At 33.6% G+C, this 23085-nt stretch overlaps 1 protein-coding gene across 6 annotated transcripts in view; it reads right to left on the reverse strand.

Moving 5' to 3' along the window:
• Positions 1-22986, reverse strand: part of LOC118397640 (cytoplasmic dynein 1 intermediate chain 1) — a 147883-nt gene extending 124897 nt beyond the window's left edge. Inside the window, exons 1-7 of one of the 6 annotated variants that reach the window (XM_052469949.1) lie at positions 22700-22986; positions 21741-21862; positions 20704-20818; positions 15460-15526; positions 14100-14150; positions 2751-2810; positions 2157-2278 (exon numbers count right to left, since the gene is read on the reverse strand). In XM_052469949.1, the coding sequence (XP_052325909.1) occupies positions 2157-2278; positions 2751-2810; positions 14100-14150; positions 15460-15526; positions 20704-20818; positions 21741-21848 (523 nt within the window). In that variant the 5' untranslated portion in view covers positions 21849-21862; positions 22700-22986. Of the gene's footprint in view, positions 1-2156; positions 2279-2750; positions 2811-14099; positions 14151-15459; positions 15608-20703; positions 20819-21740; positions 21863-22699 lie in introns of all 6 variants that reach the window. The other 5 variants (XM_052469948.1, XM_052469946.1, XM_052469951.1 and 2 more) reach the window with 5 other exon arrangements.
• Positions 22987-23085: the final 99 nt, after the last annotated feature.

Raw genomic sequence — 23085 nt, forward strand, 5'->3', positions numbered from 1 at the left:
TCTCTCCTTCTCTCTTACTCTGTCTCTTTCTCTCTCTCTCTCTCTCTTTCTACAGTATCTCTCTCTCACTATCTCCTTCTCTCTGTCACTTTCTCTCTCACTCATCTCTCCTTCGCTCTGTCACTTTCTCTCTCACTCCTCTCTCCTTCTCTCTGTCACATTCTCTCTCACTCCTCTCTCCTTCTCTCTGTCACTTTCTCTCTCACTCCTCTTTCCTTCGCTCTGTCACTTTCTCTCTCACTCCTCTTTCCTTCGCTCTGTCACTTTCTCTCTCACTCCTCTTTCCTTCGCTCTGTCACTTTCTCTCTCACTCCTCTCTCCTTCGCTCTGTCACTTCCTCTCTCACTCCTCTCTCCTTCTCTCTGTCACATTCTCTCTCACTCCTCTCTCCTTCTCTCTGTCACTTTCTCTCTCACTCCTCTTTCCTTCGCTCTGTCACTTTCTCTCTCACTCCTCTTTCCTTCTCTCTGTCACTTTCTCTCTCACTCCTCTTTCCTTCGCTCTGTCACTTTCTCTCTCACTCCTCTTTCCTTCTCTCTGTCACTTTCTCTCTCACTCCTCTTTCCTTCGCTCTGTCACTTTCTCTCTCACTCCTCTCTCCTTCGCTCTGTCACTTTCTCTCTCACTCCTCTCTCCTTCTCTCTGTCACATTCTCTCTCACTCCTCTCTCCTTCTCTCTGTCACTTTCTCTCTCACTCCTCTTTCCTTCGCTCTGTCACTTTCTCTCTCCACTCCTCTCTGACACTTTCTTTCTTTCTCTCTCTGTTTCTCTCCAACCATCTGCATTTTATATTGTTTTTTGGACTCCTCCTGTGGACTCCATATATTTAAAAAATAAATGATTTGGTTGAGTATTATATCCCAGCACATGTTAATAATAATGGTAGAGTAGCAGCTGGAACACACTAAGGGAAACATGTCACAAAGCATTAGCTAAACCAACTTCTTTAGTTGTGAATGTGGAATTATGTGGAAGCCAATAATTTCCTGAATCCCTAGCCACATTAATGATGAAAATGATAGAATGATGAAAAATTATATCTATAACAAAGTAGCCCTTTCCTGCAGTCAATGACAAAAAGCCCCCTCTTTGGCCTCATGGGTGGAATATTATTAATATTTTTCATAATTAATAAACATGATGTTAAAAAAAACGCTGAAAATCCAGTGTTTCTATGTCAAGCGGTTTTGTTATATTTCAGTCTTCTGTGATGTATATAAAGTGTAATATTGGGATGGAAAATCAAAATGTAATACATTTCAACTCTATATCTGACATGGTACAGGTGTCTTCTTTTTTTAAGCCCATACCCATGTGTGTGAGGTGTATAATTTGTTTCAAAGTAGATTTGTTTAAGAGGACCAAGAATCACTCTGTATGGCTCTGAATTAGCCCACCGCAGTAAAAGGCTAACACTTTATCAAACAAGTATAATTAAATTAAATTGACCAATTTCACATTAAATGTATCAAATATTCCAAAACATTTTCTTTCAAACCAAATCCAGATGAAACAGAATCCAAATGTAGTGTCTCAGTTCTAAGTTAGTCTGATGAGACAGAGACATTGAGAGAGACAGATACAGCCACCATTCCAGGTGATACTCCTCTCCTCTGACAGCGGCAGCCATCTTGTATTACCCCCAGACAGTCACTCTGCATCTACTTAGAGCTGGGAGTCAATGCAGTGTCTGTTCTCTCTGATTCAAGGCAGCCAGAGTAAAGACAAGCAGGCAGGCATCTCTTTAAAAAAAAGCCTCCTTCTGCTCTCTCTCTCCTTGTCTTTCATTCACTCTCTGCTCTTTCTCATTTTCTTCTCCTTCCCTCTCTCAGCAAATGAAGGGCTGTGTCGGTCAAATGGATACAAATCACTACAGGTTTACAGACTGTGGATCAAGCCAGGCAGTAAGACCTACAGCCCATCTGACAGTAATGGCAATCAGATCAATGTGGACTTCTCTGTTTTCACATGGTTTTAATGTAATCATAAAAAATATGAAAAGGGTTCAACTATAGAGTATGTGTTGTTTTTATAGTTTTTTTTAGAGGGTATGCTGTAAAGAGGGAGCAATCGAGAGAACGATAGTGCTGTGTTATGTCGATTATAAAATACTCACACACACACACACGCACGCATGCACACCTTACACACTCACCCTCAGACAGATGGGTAGTGCCAGTGATGGGCGTCTGAGTCTCTTTGCAATACGACACCACCTCTCTGGGTAGGAAGTCCACCTGTGTGATCTTAGACGCCCCCAGTCTATGCATCCTGCGCCTGGATGGAGTGAGACAGGAAGTAGTGGGTCACAGAGCACTATGAGTACTGTAGTACATCATGCTACACACTTCAGCACTGCTGACCAACACACACACACACCGGTACACACACACACACACACACACACACTGGTACATTCATGCATAAAACACTGAGACATTAAATATGGTGATTCAGTCCTTCGCGTCTGCAGTACCTCATCCGGGCTTATAATTCAGTAGGGAATAATGTTGTGGAACATTCAGATAGAAATATATTGCATAGAACAGCCATGCCAATTTGACATGAGTAAGGACTCAAGTCAGCTCTATTCATGGTATTTCTATCTGCTTGTTTCACATCTCTGAATACACCCCTGGTGTTCAGACAGCCCTTCTCTGATTGAACCACACACCTCCTCAAGAGGAGTACGGATAGAGAGAAGGAAAAAGGGAAGGAGATAGAGGAGAGGAGAGGAACCGGTATGTACCCTAGCTCGGAGTCATCCTGCAGCTGCAGAACAGAGGGGTCAGTGTCCCACTGCAGGGTCCTCGGGTGGGCAGCAGGGGGCGCAATAGAGGGAGGGAAAACACATGCCAGGTTAGGTGAGCCACAGCAGTAACCCACAGATAAACACATACTGAGCTGGGTTGGAGTACATTTCAGTTCAAATCAATTCGGTTGAATCAGGAGATTCCAAATCCTCTTTTCAATGAGGATTTTTCCATTCTTGATTTGGAAGTTAAATTGATTCCTTGATTGACTGAATTGGAACAGAATTGAAACTAACCACACCTTCACGCACACATGCACACGCATGCACACACATGTCTAACAGAATAACATTAGACAGAAATACACATGCAAGGGCACTGAGACATACAGGACAAACATAATCACTTATTGGGGACATGACAGTTGGGCAATTCAATGGGGAAAATGTTTAGGTTTTAACATGATTCTATCTATCTCCCTGTTATAGATTCTTGGTCAAATATCAGAATATCTATTTGATGAATATGAAATTATGGTGGGACACTGTACAATATTTGTACAAAATGTCATGGTAATATGAAAATGGTTTAATAACTATGTATAGAATAATATAAATATGATTTATCTGTTCTTCAAAATCCAAATGGATATAAAATGATCTCTCTTATGTTGGGCAAAATGCAACATAATGCAACATAATGCAACAGTGCAGAAGCTTTACAAGCAGATATGTTATGTTATATGTATTTCCGTCTTTCATATTCACTACCAGTCAGAAGTTTGGACACACCTACTCATTCCAGGGTTGTTCTTTACTTTACTATTTTCTACATTGTAGAATAATAGTGAAAACATCAAAACTATGAAATAACACATTTGGAATCATGTAGTAACCAATAAAGTGTTAAACAAATCAAAATATATTTTATATTTAAGATTCTTCAAAATAGCCACCCTTTGTCTTGATTACAGCTTTACACACTCTTGGCATTCTCTCAACCTGCTTCATGAGGTAGTCACCTGGAATGCATTTCAATTAACAGGTGTGCCTGGTTAAAAGTTAATTTGTGGAATTTCTTACCTTCTTAATGCGTTTGAGCCAATCACTTGTGTTGTGACAAGGTAAGGGTGGTATACAGAAGATAGCCCTATTTGTTAACAGACCAAGTTCATATTATGGCAAGAACAGCTCAAATAAGCAAAGAGAAACGACAGTCCATCATTACTTTAAGACATGAAGGTCGGTCAATACGGAACATTTCAAGAACTTTGAAAGTTTCTTCAAGTGCAGTCGCAAAAACCATCAAGCGCTATGATGAAACTGGCTCTCATGAGGACCGACACAGGAAATTAAGACCCAGAGTTACCTCTGCTGCAGAGGATAAGTTAGTTAGCGTTACCAGCCTCAGAAATTGCTGTTCAAGTGACAGACACATCTCAACATGAACTGTTCAGAGGAGACTGTGTGAATCAGGCCTTCATGGTCGAAGTGCTGCAAATAAACCACTACTAAAGGAGACCACTAAGAAGAAGAGACTTGTTTGGGCCAAGAAACACGAGCAATGGACATTAGACAAGTGGAAATCTGTCCTTTGATCTGATGAGTCCAAATTTGAGATTTTTGGTTCCATACGCTGTGTCTCGAGTAGGTGAAAGGATGATCTCTGCATGTGTGGTTCCCACCATGAAGCATGGAGGAGGAGGTGTGATGGTGTGGGGGTGCTTTGCTGGTGACACTGCCTGAGATTTATTTAGAATTCAGGGCACACTTAACCATCATGGCTACCACAGCATTCTGCAGCGATACGCTATCCCATCTGGTTTGTGTTTAGTGGGACTATCATTTGTTTTTTAACAGGACAACGACCCAATACACCTCCAGGCTGAGTGCGGCATCAGATGACCTGGCCTCCACAATCACCCGACCTCAACCCAATTGAGATGGTTTGGGATGAGTTGGACCGCAGAGTGAAGGAAAAGCAGCCAACAAGTGCTCAGCATACGTGGTAACTCTTCAAGACTGTCAGAAATGCAAGTGAAGCTGGTTGAGAGAATGCCAAGAGTGTGCAAAGCTGTCATCAAGGCAAAGGGTGTTTCCTTTGAAGAATCTAAAATCTAAAATATATTTGGATTTGTTTAACACTTTTTTGGTTACTACATGTTATTTCATAGTTTTGATGTCTTCTTCACTATTATTCTACAATGTAAAGGTACAAATAAAAAAATAGAAAATAGAAAAACCCTTGAATAACTAGGTGTGTCCTGACTGTTACTGTATATAGCTTTACAAACAGATATGTTGTATTTACATATTTCATATATATATATATATATATAGCTTTACAAACAGATATGTTGTATTTACATATTTCATATATATATATATATATATAGCTTTACAAACAGATATGTTGTATTTACATATTTCATATATATAGCTTTACAAACAGATATGTTGTATTTACATATTTCATATATATATGTATATATATATATATATATATATATATATATATATAGCTTTACAAACAGATATGTTGTATTTACATATTTCATATATATAGCTTTACAAACAGATATGTTGTATTTACATATTTCATATATATAGTTTTACAAACAGATATGTTGTATATACATATTTCATATATATAGCTTTACAAACAGATATGTTGTATTTACATATTTCATATATATAGTTTTACAAACAGATATGTTGTATATACATATTTCATATATATAGCTTCACAAACAGATATGTTGTATTTACATATTTCATATACATATATATATAGCTTCACAAACAGATATGTTGTATTTACATATTTCATATATATAGCTTTACAAACAGATCTGTTGTATTTACATATTTCATATATGTATATATATAGCTTCACAAACAGATATGTTGTATTTACATATTTCATATATATAGCTTCACAAACAGATATGTTGTATTTACATATTTCATATATATAGCTTCACAAACAGATATGTTGTATTTACATATTTCATATATATATATATATAGCTTTACAAACAGATATGTTGTATTTACATATTTCATATATATAGCTTCACAAACAGATATGTTGTATTTACATATTTCATATATATAGCTTCACAAACAGATATGTTGTATTTACATATTTCATATACATATATATATATAGCTTCACAAACAGATATGTTGTATTTACATATTTCATATACATATATATATAGCTTTACAAACAGATATGTTGTATTTACATATTTCATATATATAGCTTCACAAACAGATATGTTGTATTTACATATTTCATATACATATATATATAGCTTTACAAACAGATATGTTGTATTTACATATTTCATATACATATATATATATAGCTTCACAAACAGATATATTGTATTTACATATTTCATATATATAGCTTCACAAACAGATATGTTGTATTTACATATTTCATATACATATATATATAGCTTTACAAACAGATATGTTGTATTTACATATTTCATATATATAGCTTCACAAACAGATATGTTGTATTTACATATTTCATATACATATATATATAGCTTTACAAACAGATATGTTGTATTTACATATTTCATATACATATATATATATAGCTTCACAAACAGATATATTGTATTTACATATTTCATATATATAGCTTCACAAACAGATATGTTGTATTTACATATTTCATATACATATATATATATAGCTTTACAAACAGATATGTTGTATTTACATATTTCATATATATAGCTTTACAAACAGATATGTTGTATTTACATATTTCATATATATAGCTTCACAAACAGATATATTGTATTTACATATTTCATATATATAGCTTCACAAACAGATATGTTGTATTTACATATTTCATATACATATATATATATAGCTTTACAAACAGATATGTTGTATTTACATATTTCATATACATATATATATATAGCTTTACAAACAGATATGTTGTATTTACATATTTCATATATATAGCTTCACAAACAGATATATTGTATTTACATATTTCATATATATAGCTTCACAAACAGATATGTTGTATTTACATATTTCATATACATATATATATATAGCTTTACAAACAGATATGTTGTATTTACATATTTCATATATATAGCTTTACAAACAGATATGTTGTATTTACATATTTCATATATATAGCTTCACAAACAGATATGTTGTATATACATATTTCATATATATAGTTTTACAAACAGATATGTTGTATTTACATATTTCATATACATATATATATATATAGCTTCACAAACAGATATGTTGTATATACATATTTCATATATATAGCTTCACAAACAGATATGTTGTATTTACATATTTCATATACATATATATATATAGCTTCACAAACAGATATGTTGTATTTACATATTTCATATATATAGCTTCACAAACAGATATGTTGTATTTACATATTTCATATACATATATATATATAGCTTCACAAACAGATATGTTGTATTTACATATTTCATATACATATATATATAGCTTCACAAACAGATATGTTGTATTTACATATTTCATATACATATATATATAGCTTTACAAACAGATATGTTGTATTTACATATTTCATATATATAGCTTCACAAACAGATATGTTGTATTTACATATTTCATATACATATATATATAGCTTTACAAACAGATATGTTGTATTTACATATTTCATATATATAGCTTTACAAACAGATATGTTGTATTTACATATTTCATATATATAGCTTCACGAACAGATATGTTGTATTTACATATTTCATATATAGCTTTACAAACAGATATGTTGTATTTACATATTTCATATACATATATATATATATATATAGCTTTACAAACAGATATGTTGTATTTACATATTTCATATACATATATATATATATAGCTTCACAAACAGATATGTTGTATATACATATTTCATATATATAGCTTCACAAACAGATATGTTGTATTTACATATTTCATATACATATATATATATATAGCTTTACAAACAGATATGTTGTATTTACATATTTCATATATATAGCTTCACAAACAGATATGTTGTATTTACATATTTCATATACATATATATGTATATATAGCTTCACAAACAGATATGTTGTATTTACATATTTCATATACATATATATATATATATATATATATATCTTTACAAACATATATCTTGTATTTACATATTTCATATATATATATATAGCTTTACAAACAGATATGTTGTATTTACATATTTCATATACATATATATGTATATATAGCTTCACAAACAGATATGTTGTATTTACATATTTCATATACATATATATATATATATATATATATATAGCTTTACAAACATATATGTTGTATTTAAATATTTAATATATATATATATAGCTTTACAAACAGATATGTTGTATTTACATATTTCATATACATATATATGTATATATAGCTTTACAAACAGATATGTTGTATTTACATATTTCATATACATTTACATTTACATTTAAGTCATTTAGCAGACGCTCTTATCCAGAGCGACTTACAAATTATATAGCTTCACAAACAGATATGTTGTATTTACATATTTCATATATATATATATATATATATATATATCTTTACAAACAGATATGTTGTATTTACATATTTCATATATATAGCTTCACAAACAGATATGTTGTATTTACATATTTCATATATATAGCTTACAAACAGATATGTTGTATTTACATATTTCATATATGTATATATATAGCTTCACAAACAGATATGTTGTATTTACATATTTCATATATATAGCTTTACAAACAGATATGTTGTATTTACATATTTCATATATATAGCTTCACAAACAGATATGTTGTATTTACATATTTCATATATATATATATATAGCTTTACAAACAGATATGTTGTATTTACATATTTCATATATATAGCTTCACAAACAGATATGTTGTATTTACATATTTCATATACATATATATATAGCTTTACAAACAGATATGTTGTATTTACATATTTCATATATATAGCTTCACAAACAGATATGTTGTATTTACATATTTCATATACATATATATATAGCTTTACAAACAGATATGTTGTATTTACATATTTCATATATATAGCTTCACAAACAGATATGTTGTATTTACATATTTCATATATATAGCTTTACAAACAGATATGTTGTATTTACATATTTCATATATATAGCTTCACAAACAGATATGTTGTATTTACATATTTCATATATAGCTTTACAAACAGATATGTTGTATTTACATATTTCATATACATATATATATATATATAGCTTTACAAACAGATATGTTGTATTTACATATTTCATATACATATATATATATATAGCTTCACAAACAGATATGTTGTATATACATATTTCATATATATAGCTTCACAAACAGATATGTTGTATTTACATATTTCATATACATATATATATATATAGCTTTACAAACAGATATGTTGTATTTACATATTTCATATATATAGCTTCACAAACAGATATGTTGTATTTACATATTTCATATACATATATATGTATATTAAACTTTACAAACAGATATGTTGTATTTACATATTTCATATACATATATATGTATATTTCACAAACAGATATGTTGTATTTACATATTTCATATACATATATATATATATATAGCTTTACAAACATATATGTTGTATTTACATATTTAATATATATATATATAGCTTTACAAACAGATATGTTGTATTTACATATTTCATATATATATATATATATATATATATAGCTTTACAAACAGATATGTTGTATTTACATATTTCATATACATATATATGTATATATAGCTTTACAAACAGATATGTTGTATTTACATATTTCATATACATTTACATTTACATTTAAGTCATTTAGCAGACGCTCTTATCCAGAGCGACTTACAAATTATATAGCTTCACAAACAGATATGTTGTATTTACATATTTCATATATATATATATATATATAGCTTTACAAACAGATATGTTGTATTTACATATTTCATATACATATATATATCTTTACAAACAGATATGTTGTATTTACATATTTCATATATATAGCTTTACAAACAGATATGTTGTATTTACATATTTCATATATACATATATATAGCTTCACAAACAGATATGTTGTATTTACATATTTCATATATATATATATGTATATATAGCTTTACAAACAGATATGTTGTATTTACATATTTCATATACATATATATGTATATATAGCTTCACAAACAGATATGTTGTATTTACATATTTCATATACATATATATATATATATATATAGCTTTACAAACATATATGTTGTATTTACATATTTAATATATATAATAGCTTTACAAACAGATATGTTGTATTTACATATTTCATATACATATATATGTATATATAGCTTCACAAACAGATATGTTGTATTTACATATTTCATATACATATATATATATATATATAGCTTTACAAACATATATGTTGTATTTAAATATTTAATATATATATATAGCTTTACAAACAGATATGTTGTATTTACATATTTCATATACATATATATGTATATATAGCTTTACAAACAGATATGTTGTATTTACATATTTCATATACATTTACATTTACATTTAAGTCATTTAGCAGACGCTCTTATCCAGAGCGACTTACAAATTATATAGCTTCACAAACAGATATGTTGTATTTACATATTTCATATATATATATATATATATATATATATCTTTACAAACAGATATGTTGTATTTACATATTTCATATATATAGCTTCACAAACAGATATGTTGTATTTACATATTTCATATATATAGCTTTACAAACAGATATGTTGTATTTACATATTTCATATATGTATATATATAGCTTCACAAACAGATATGTTGTATTTACATATTTCGTATATATAGCTTTACAAACAGATATGTTGTATTTACATATTTCATATATATAGCTTCACAAACAGATATGTTGTATTTACATATTTCATATATATATATATATAGCTTTACAAACAGATATGTTGTATTTACATATTTCATATATATAGCTTCACAAACAGATATGTTGTATTTACATATTTCATATACATATATATATAGCTTTACAAACAGATATGTTGTATTTACATATTTCATATATATAGCTTCACAAACAGATATGTTGTATTTACATATTTCATATACATATATATATAGCTTTACAAACAGATATGTTGTATTTACATATTTCATATATATAGCTTCACAAACAGATATGTTGTATTTACATATTTCATATATATAGCTTTATATATAGTATTTACATATTTCATATTTATAGCTTCACAAACAGATATGTTGTATTTACATATTTCATATATAGCTTTACAAACAGATATGTTGTATTTACATATTTCATATACATTATATATATATATATAGCTTTACAAACAGATATGTTGTATTTACATATTTCATATATATAGCTTCACAAACAGATATGTTGTATTTACATATTTCATATATATAGCTTTACAAACAGATATGTTGTATTTACATATTTCATATATATAGCTTCACAAACAGATATGTTGTATTTACATATTTCATATATAGCTTTACAAACAGATATGTTGTATTTACATATTTCATATACATATATATATATATATATATAGCTTTACAAACAGATATGTTGTATTTACATATTTCATATACATATATATATATATATAGCTTCACAAACAGATATGTTGTATATACATATTTCATATATATAGCTTCACAAACAGATATGTTGTATTTACATATTTCATATACATATATATATATAGCTTTACAAACAGATATGTTGTATTTACATATTTCATATATATAGCTTCACAAACAGATATGTTGTATTTACATATTTCATATACATATATATGTATATATAGCTTTACAAACAGATATGTTGTATTTACATATTTCATATACATATATATGTATATATAGCTTCACAAACAGATATGTTGTATTTACATATTTCATATACATATATATATATATATATATATATATATATATAGCTTTACAAACATATATGTTGTATTTACATATTTAATATATATATATATAGCTTTACAAACAGATATGTTGTATTTACATATTTCATATATATATATATATATGTATATATATATATATATATATAGCTTTACAAACAGATATGTTGTATTTACATATTTCATATACATATATATGTATATATAGCTTTACAAACAGATATGTTGTATTTACATATTTCATATACATTTACATTTACATTTAAGTCATTTAGCAGACGCTCTTATCCAGATAGCTTACACAATTATATAGCTTCACAAACAGATATGTTGTATTTACATATTTCATATATATATATATATATATAGCTTTACAAACAGATATGTTGTATTTACATATTTCATATACATATATATATATCTTTACAAACAGATATGTTGTATTTACATATTTCATATATATAGCTTTACAAACAGATATGTTGTATTTACATATTTCATATATACATATATATAGCTTCACAAACAGATATGTTGTATTTACATATTTCATATATATATATATATATATATATATATATATAGCTTTACAAACAGATATGTTGTATTTACATATTTCATATACATATATATATATAGCTTTACAAACAGATATGTTGTATTTACATATTTCATATACATATATATAGCTTTACAAACAGATATGTTGTATTTACATATTTCATATATATATATATATAGCTTTACAAACAGATATGTTGTATTTACATATTTCATATATATATATATATATATATATATATATATATATAGCTTTACAAACAGATACATTTACATTTACATTTAAGTCAGATATTTAGCAGACGCTCTTATCCAGAGCGACTTACAAATATTCACCTTATGACATCCAGATATGTTGTATTTACATATTTCATATATATAGCTTTACAAACAGATATGTTGTATTTACATATTTCATATATATAGCTTTACAAACAGATATGTTGTATTTACATATTTCATATACATTTACATTTACATTTAAGTCATTTAGCAGACGCTCTTATCCAGAGCGACTTACAAATTATATAGCTTCACAAACAGATATGTTGTATTTACATATTTCATATATATATATATATATATATATATATATATAGCTTTACAAACAGATATATTGTATTTACATATTTCATATATATAGCTTTACAAACAGATATGTTGTATTTACATATTTCATATACATATATATATAGCTTTACAAACAGATATGTTGTATTTACATATTTCATATATACATATATATAGCTTCACAAACAGATATGTTGTATTTTACATATACATATATATATATATCTTTACAAACAGATATGTTGTATTTACATATTTCATATATACATATATATAGCTTCACAAACAGATATGTTGTATTTACATATTTCATATATATAGCTTTACAAACAGATATGTTGTATTTACATATTTCATATATGCCAGTTTGTGCCAACAATACAGGACATTGAACCAGCACACAATGTATGCATCTTCACATACAGTATACACAAGTCACAATACATGTACACAATCACATTCAGTATACTGTATGAAAGCAGTTCTATGACATATAGAACATCCATATGTCATGTATTAAGAATATATTCTGTTTATACAGTATATGCTTAGTGATACAGCGGTGCTTGCTTTTGTTTGTGGGGCAATCATTCAGGGTGGCTTATAAACAAACTGGAGCTTTCTCTAAAGTCATCTCCCAAAGTGCAAATTGTGACAGGGTAGCTAGCATTTTTGACCGGCGTACCACTTCTCAATGGTACCTTTCAGGAATGGTGAACATGCCCATTACCACTTTAACAGATGCACAATGCTAGTAGAGCGCGGTAAAGCGTCAACCGCGTCACTCGACCCGACTGTCTTAACTGGGATGACACCCTAAAAGACTGTTTTGTCAGATCTGTCACAGAGAAATGACTTCTATTGAATCATGCGAGTGGAAATCTTTCAAGCCAGTGGTTTAGGGAAACAGCAGGTGTCAGGCAGCAGTCACCCAAGAGGGAAAGAACAACCCTTTGTAGCTTTTTATTCCTGACAGAAAAACACCTGCCATAACATTCACTGTCTATCTGTATCACTGTGTCTGTCTGTCTGTTTGTGTGTCCTGTCTGTGGGCGAAAAACTTGGGCTTGAGCATTCCTTGCTCTGAGTAGAAAATGCTTACCTGTCGCTCTGAGCCTGTGCCTGATGCTTACTAACGCCAGACAAACCTGACCTGAGAGGGGACACAGTCATAAATGAACACACTCAACATGGGACACCATCGATGACCAACACATCATGCCTGATGGGGACAATAGAGTTCAATTCTTGAGGGGGATTGTACTCTATTGCGGTTCTGGGGGTCCTTCTCAGTGTCAGATATCTGACAGATAACACAGTCGCATTTAGTCATCAGTGCTGGTTTGGTGTGTGAGAATGAGATGAACGTCAGCTACTGTATGATGACACATAAGCATGTATGACACATGGGTTGCAGCAGTGCCACAGCATGACGCCTGGGAGCATAGCTTGGAGGCGATGTTAGCCTGGAGGCTATGTTAGCCTGGAGGCTATGTTAGCCTGGAGGCTATGTTCTTCAGAGAAGTGAGAGTTGAATTATGTGCATTAAGTTGATATCTACAGAGCATTCTAGCATGTACGGGACATTTTGTGGCTCACCAAGGATGCTCTCTGAAAAGTTATCCATTTGAAGAACTATCTTTCCCAAAAAATTAGGAATTGGGCTTAAAATACCTTAAAACTAAAGTAAGTTGGGAGAGTTTTGATATGGTAAATCAAATCTGAGTCTGATTGATATTCACATAACACAGTTTAGTGTGAGTTGTGCTTATGTCATGATAGAATGAGAAAATGACAGTACACAGAGTGTATCAAAACCCACAGCTACAAGACACAACATCCAACAACAACCCTCACTGACATTGGTCCTTACCTATACCTGCAGATCCCATACATAGAGACAAAGAGAGATATGTGAGAGAGCTAGACGCATAGATAAACTGTATGCTTATAGTGTTTTGTCACTTAAATACAACCACAATTTCATTAAAAGAATATGACTCTAACAAATGTTTGACCATTAGTTCAAATAAAATCTCCCAAAATGGTGCATGTCAGCAGTCAAGGTAAGGCACTTTTAGTTGAGCAAAGACTTGCCTTGATGCATCATATGATGCATTTTTCATGTAGCACTCCTTTAAGCCAGGGAACACAGCCAAAGGGCCACTAGAATACTACAGGAATACTATAGTAATACTACAGTAATACTACAGTAATAATAATATATTGATTTGATATAGTGCTTTTCATGACAAATGTATTACTACTGAATCTAAACAGTCAATGATAATATTTCAGAGAACATCCCTGATGTATTGGATGATAAGCATCATACTCATATTATCATCTCAGCAATATTTCAGTTGCTCTTGCCCTGGTCTTACTCTGGGTCAGTAACTCCAACTCAACCATATGTTATAATAAAGTATAATAACAGTCATATAAACAAAATGGCTGCCTACCTGCCGGCTGTGGCCCCATCGGCTGAGTCCTGACTTCCCGTCTCACTGGGGGTGCTGTGTCGGCTCACTGATTTGGATGGGGACATGGGGTTCGGGACTAAATAATGAAAATAACACGTATCCAACATTAAAGGCTGCAGCGGATGGACTGGTCAACCCAAGCAATGCCAGAGGCAGAGGGTGGCCGAAAGAAAAAACAGGGTGAAATGGTTGAAAGCAAATGAGTGATAAAAAAAAGAATGATCAAATGAAAACACAAAGGGGACAGAAAGTCAAATGGATTCCTCATTTACCATTCAAGTCAAAGCAATCATGGCTTTCATTGGTCATTGGAAGGTTTCATTGCAAAAGCCACTGTTGTACAACAACCACAAGGTCATGTTGCGATCAGGGTGTTGTTACAATATTGTACCACTAGAGAACAGTGACAAATACCTTATTAAACGTACAGTAAGTTGGTAGTGAGATACAGTATGTTTTCAACTGTTGTTATTAAGCCCATTATTTCAATGTGAAAATGTGGATGTTCACATTTATTTGCATACAACAACTCCACCTCAATATCATTGTTTTTTGGAAACTCCTGTGGGGCTCATAAAATACTACACTCTTAGAGAGAAGGATTCCAAAAGGTTACTCGGCTATCCCCAAAGGAGAACCCTTCTTGGTTCCAGGTAGAACCCTTTTGGGTTCCATGTAGAACCCTCTGTGGAAAGAGTTCTACCTGGAACCAAAAAAGGTTATTCAAAGGATTATCTTATGGGGTCAGCCAAAGAACCCATTTAGGTTCAAGATACATGTAGTACCACAGATGAGGAAACACATTAAACACCAAAAACATGGGAAAGCTATGAAATTGTTAGAAATAATATTTGAGAGAATGTGCATAACATGATTGAGTGCGAAATGTCACAGAAATTAAATGAATGGTATGACATTTTAAGATTTTCTCACATGTGAATTCAAAAATATTTCAATTTATTTTGCAATAGACATTGTGAGGAAATAGAAACTTGGATTGGAGAAACAAGGAATGATCATGTGTAAAAAAACAAACACACAAAAAACACTTGACATTTGAGATGTGTAAAAGTAAAACAGCAAATTCACACTCCTGTTACATGCAACAGTAGCAAGCACACATACTACAAGCACACATAATGTAGATAAAATAACAGAACATACACTAGCGTTCAAAAGTTTGGGGTCACTTAGAAATGTCCTTGTTTCCATGAAAACATACATGAAATGAGTTGCAAAATGAATAGGAATTACAGTGGCTTGCGAAAGTATTCACCTCCTTGGCATTTTTCCTATTTGTTGCCTTACAACCTGGAATTAAAATTGATTTTTGAGGGGTTTGTATCATTTGGTTTACACAACATGACTACCACTTTGAAGATGCAAAATATGTTTTATTGTGAAACAAACAAGAAATAAGACAAAAAACAGAAAACTTGCATACGTGCAAAACTATTCACCCCCCAAAGCAAATACATTGTAGAGACACCTTTTGCAGCAATTACAGCTGCAAGTCTCTTGTGGTATGTCACTATAAGCTTGGCACATCTAGCCACTGGGATTTTTGCCCATTCTTCAAGGCAAAACTGCTCCAGCTCCTTCAAGTTGGATGGGTTCCGCTAGTGTAAAGCAATCTTTAAGTCATACCACAGATTCTCAAATGGATTGAGGTCTGGGCTTTGACTAGGCCATTCCAAGACATTTAAATGTTTCCCCTTAAACCACTTGAGTGTTGCTTTACCAGTATGCTTAGGGTCATTGTCCTGCTGGAAGGTGAAACTCCATCCCAGTCTCAAATCGCTGGAAGACTGAAACAGGTTTCCCTCAAGAATTCCCTTGTATTTAGCACCATCCATCATTCCTTCAATTCTGACCAGTTTCAAAGTCCCTGCCAATGAAAAACATCCCCACAGCATGATGCTGCCACCACCATGCTTCACTGTGGGGATGGTGTTCTCGGGGTGATGATAAGTGTTGGGTTTGCGCCAGACATAGCATTTTCCTTGATGGCCAAAAAGCTCAATTTTAGTCTCATCTGACCAGAGTACCTTCTTCCATATGTATGGGGAGTCTCACACATGCCTTTAGGTGAACACCAAAGGTGTTTTCTTTTTTTTTATTTAAGCAATGGCTTTTTTTCTGGACACTCTTCCGTAAAGCCCAGCTCTGCTGGATGAATACTTTTGCAAGGCAAAGGTTATAAATAATGATTTTTAATTGAAACAATAATTGTGTCCTTCAAACTTTGCTTTCATCAAAGAATCCTCCATTTGCAGCAATTACAGCCTTGCAGACCTTTGGCGTTCTAGTTGTCAATTTGTTGAGGTAATCTGAAGAGATTTCATCCCATGCTTCCTGAAGCACCTCCCACAAGTTGGATTGGCATGATGGGCACCTCTTACCTACAGTACGGTCAAGCTGCTCCCATAGCAATTCAATAGGGTTGAGATCCGGTGACTGTGCTGGCCACTCCATTATAGACCTAATACTAGCTGACTGCTTCTTCCCTACATAGTTATTGCATAGTTTGGAGCTGTGCTTTGGGTCATTGTCCTGTTGTAGGAAGAAATTGGCTCCAATTAAGTGCCGTCCACAGGGTATGGCATGGCATTGCGAAATGGAGTGATAGCCTTCCTTCAAGATCCCTTTTACCCTGTACAAATCTCCCACTTTACCACCACCAAAGCACCCCTGTCACGCCCTGACCTGAGATATCTCTGTTTTCTTTATATTTTGGTTAGGTCAGGGTGTGACTAGGGTGGGTACATATGATGGTATGATTGTGATGGTCTGGGACACAGATAGTGTCAAGCACTTCCCCAGCATCTTTAAAAAATGTCTGTATCTCACGAATGTTCTTCTTTGTGATCCAAACACCTAAAACTTACGGTTCGTCTGTCCATAACACTGTTTGTGAAGGGAGTTGTACACAGCGTTGTACGAGATATTCAGTTTCTTGGCAATTTCCCGCATGGAATAGCCTTCACTTCTCAGAACAAGAATAGATGGACAAGTTTCAGAAGAAAGGTCTTTGTTTCTGGCCATTTTGAGCCTGTAATCAAACCCACAAACGCTGATGCTCCAGATTCTCAAGTATTCTAAAGAAGGCCAGTTTTATTGCTTCTTTAATTAATTTCAGCTGTGATAACATATTTGCAAAATGGTTTTCTAATGATCAATGAGCCTTTTAAAATTATAAACTTGGATTAGCTAACACAACGTGCCATTGGAACACAGGAGTGATGGTTGCTGATAATGGGCCTCTGTACGCCTATGTAGATAATCCATAAAAAAAATCTGCCGTTTCCAGCTACAATAATAATTTACAACATTTACAAGGTCTATACTTTATTTCTGATCAATTTGATGTTATTTTAATGGACAAAAAATGTGCTTTTCTTTCAAAAACAAGGACATTTCTAAGTGACCCCAAACTTTTGAACGGTAGTGTATGTTTGTTCCATTACAGCTCACCATATAAACTCAGCAAAAAAAGAAAGGTCCTCTCACTGTCAACTGTGTTTATTTTCAGCATACTTAACATGTGTAAATATTTGTATAAACATAACAAGATTCAACAACTGAGACATAAACTGAACAAGTTCCACAGACATGTGACTAACAGAAATGGAATAATGTGTCCCTGAACAAAGGGTGGGTCAAAATCAAAAGTAACCGTCAGTATCTGGCGTGGCCAACAGCTGCATTAAGTACTGCAGTGCATCTCCTCCTCATGGACTGCAACAGATTTGCCAGTTCTTGCTGTGAGATGTTAGCCCATTCTTCCACCAAGGCACCTGCAAGTTCCCAGACATTTCTGGGGGGAATGGCCTTAGCCTTCACCCTCCGATCCAACAGGTCCCAGACGTGCTCAATGGGATTTAGATCCGGGCTCTAACCTGGCTATGGAAGAACACTGACATTCCTGTCTTGAAGGAAATCACGCACAGAACGAGCAGTATGGCTGGTGGCATTGTCATGCTGGAGGGTCATGTCAGGATGAGCCACATGAGTACCACATGAGGGAGGAGGATGTCTTCCCTGTAACGCACAGCGTTGAGATTGCCTGCAATGACAACAAGCTCAGTCCGATGATGCTGTGACATACCGCCCCAGACCATGATGGACCCTCCACCTCCAAATCGATCCCGCTTCAGAGTACAGGCCTCGGTGTAAAGCTCATTCCTTCGACGATAAACGCAAATCTGACCATCACCCCTGGTGAGACAAAACCGCAACTCGTCAGTGAAAAGCACTTTTTGCCAGTCCTGTCTGGTCCAGCCACGGTGGGTTTGTGCCCATAGGCGACGTTGTTGTCGGTGATGTCTAGTGAGGACCTGCCTTACAACAGGCCTACAAACCCCCCACAGTACGGACATAGCCATTTATTGCCCTGGCACATCTTCAGTCCTCATGCCTCCTTGCAACATGCCTAAGGCACGTTCATGCAGATGAGCAGGGACCCTGGGCATCTTTCTTTTGGTGTTTTTCAGAGTCAGTAGAAAGGCCTCTTTAGTGTCCTAAGTGTCCTTTCATAACTGTGACCTTAATTGCCTACCGTCTGTAAGCTGTTAGTGTCTTGATGATCGTTCCACAGGTGCATGTTCATTCATTGTTTATGGTTCATTGAACAAGCATGGGAAACAGTGTTTAAACCCTTTACTATGAAGATCTGTGAAGTTATTTGGAGTATTATGAATAATTTTTTTGCTGAGTTTATATGATGACAGTTTCTGCCATAGAAATAAGAATGAATAGAACGGACTTGGAAGCTCTAACGCTGGTAATTGACTCGTAAAGTCATGGATACACTCGAAATGGCTGCCTGGTATTGTGACGCAATCATTTCCACAGTATAACATTTCCAATCATTTTTGGAATGTTATACTGCATCAACTGATGCTGGATTGCCATGGTAATGTAATGATGATGCTAACTAATGTGGCTCATGAAATGGAATGTATTTTTTGTCATTTCAGTTGAATTGACTCAACCAATCACAGCACAGATTGAAGGGTAAACATCTTGATTTTACTTCCTGGCATGGGTACACTCAAAATGGCTGCCAGTCTACCCATTATGCCATCATTGACTTGAATGGAGATGCCCTTTCTATTCATTCTCATTTCTATGGTTTCTGCCCCACAGAAACGCTAACTGTAGCTTTGTTTGAGGAGCTCATCCCTAACTAATTTGAGTTGTGCAGTGTGTGTGTCTGTGTACCTAGTGGGGGTTCTGGGGAGATGCCGATGCTCTGTAGAAGGGCCTCAGTCTCTCTGCGCTTCCGGTCCAAGTCGGAGTCCACTGGGGCAGCTTCAGCCTTCTGCTGCGTCTCTGTCTGTACACACACACACACACACACACACATACTCTTGAGTATACCAAACATTAGGAACACCTTCCTAATATTGAGTTACACACACCCTTTTTTCCCTCAGAACAGCCTTGATTCGTCAGGGCATAGACTCTACAAGGTGTCGAAAGCGTTCCACAGGGATGCTTCCCACATTTGTGTCAAGTTGGCTGGATGTCCTTTGGGTGATGGACCATTCTTGATACAAACGAGAAACTGTTGAGTGTGAAAAACCCAGCAGCATTGCCGTTCTTGACACAAACACCTGGCACCTACTACCATACCCCTATCACAGGCACTTAAGTCTATTGTCTCACCCATTCACCCTCTGAATGGCACACATACACAATCCATGTCATAATTGTCTCAAGGCTTAAAAATCATTATTGAACCTGTCTCCTCCCCTTCATCTACATTGATTGAAGTGACATCAATAAGGGTTCATAGCTTTTACCTGGATTCTCCTGGTCAGTCTGTCATGGAAAGAGCAGGTGGTGTATATTTTTATTTGACCTTTATTTAACTAGGCAAGGCAGTTAAGAATAAATTCATATTTTCAATGACGGCCTAGGAACAGTGGGTTAACTGCCTTGTTCAGGGGCAGAATGACAGATTTTTACCTTGTCAGCTCAGGGATTTGATTTTGCAACCTTTCAGTTACTAGTCCAATGCGCTAACCACACACACACACACACACACACACACACACACACACACACACACACACACACACACACACACACACACACACACACACACACACACACACACACACACACACACACACACACACACACAGTATATTAGCTTTGTAATAGGATATTAACATGAGGTCTATGGCTCAGGTCAAGTCGGACAGACAGGGATGAGCATGACAGTGTGTCTACTCACTTTTTTCCTATCTTACCTCTTTCTTTTTCCTTTCCTCCTCCTTCCTCTTCTTCTCTTCCCTGATCTGAGCTAGGCGCTGCTTTTTGCGCTCTAGCTCGGCTTTTATGTCACTTTTGTCTGCCATTGTTTCCTATTGAGCTGGGAAAAAAGGAATGTCACACCAGGATGCAATGTACCTTCAATACTAGAGAACTGCTACTGGGTGTGGCCCTGGGTCATTAAGTTTCTTCCTGTTTGGCCTGTAACATGATCCATAATCCATAACAATTCATGGAATAAATAAGTCCATCATCTACCTACATCAACATATCAATGTATTGTGGTAGGGTCAATACAAAATAATCATACTTCACTTGAAGGCATCACCATGGGCAAGGGTTAGATAATTTGGTAACAATTCAAGATCTGAATATTGAATTGTAGTAAAAGGACAATGACACCATAAGGAAGGCATTGTATCAAGTTGATACTCCCACAACTGCCAGATTTGGATTTGAAACACTTGGAACTGTATTTTTTGTAGTACAGTTGTGTGATGTAAATAGCATCATTGAGAATCCTGCTGGGCTAAGCAGACAGGAGGGAATACAGCCGAATAAAATAGGTAATGAACAAAAGTGGAGGATAAAATAAAGAAACACTTTATTGAAATACACACAAAACAATACAATTCAAAGGAACAGACGCAGTTGGTGGCAATTGGCAATGCATAAGATGCAGAAGATGCAACTACTGTACCCATTAGGAGTGGAGAAAATTGCGGTTTCCCCTTTAACACACCACGTATAGGTAATTATAAATGGGGTATTGTTCGCAATTAACGATACGTCATTTTTCAATGCGCCTCTTCTTCCCACGATCCAAAGCCATACAGAGAAACACCCAGCAAAATAGCAATTACACGAGCACAAATGATACACAGGCTACAAATGTATGCAATAAATAATTATATTTCCTCGTAAAGACTTGTCATACCTGATCTCTCTTTCCCTATGGATGCTGATGATGATGTGTCACTTGCAAAGAAAGATGCTGTATCACGGCTGCTACACCCCCGGCAAATCAGCACATTATTTATCCTCCTCTAATGATATTTAACCAACAAACCTCGGATGTATGGTGAAAAGAGGTCGTTTCAGTTCAGATGATATTACTGTCATTGGCTAAAATCAAGAATATCCGCGCCAGATGACCTAAATAAAATATACAACATGTGCATGATGCAGCATCCCTCAGGAAGAGAGGAGGAAATTCCACCTATCAGTGCAATGTGTCGCTTTGAATTAACTTTAGCTGTTACAATGTCGTCATCTACAGGCCATTTAGAGAAGTGTATGGCGACACTGCTGGGGTATCAGATT

Source organism: Oncorhynchus keta, chromosome 19, assembly GCF_023373465.1.
Source record: "Oncorhynchus keta strain PuntledgeMale-10-30-2019 chromosome 19, Oket_V2, whole genome shotgun sequence".
NCBI classification, from domain to species: Eukaryota; Metazoa; Chordata; class Actinopteri; order Salmoniformes; family Salmonidae; genus Oncorhynchus; species Oncorhynchus keta.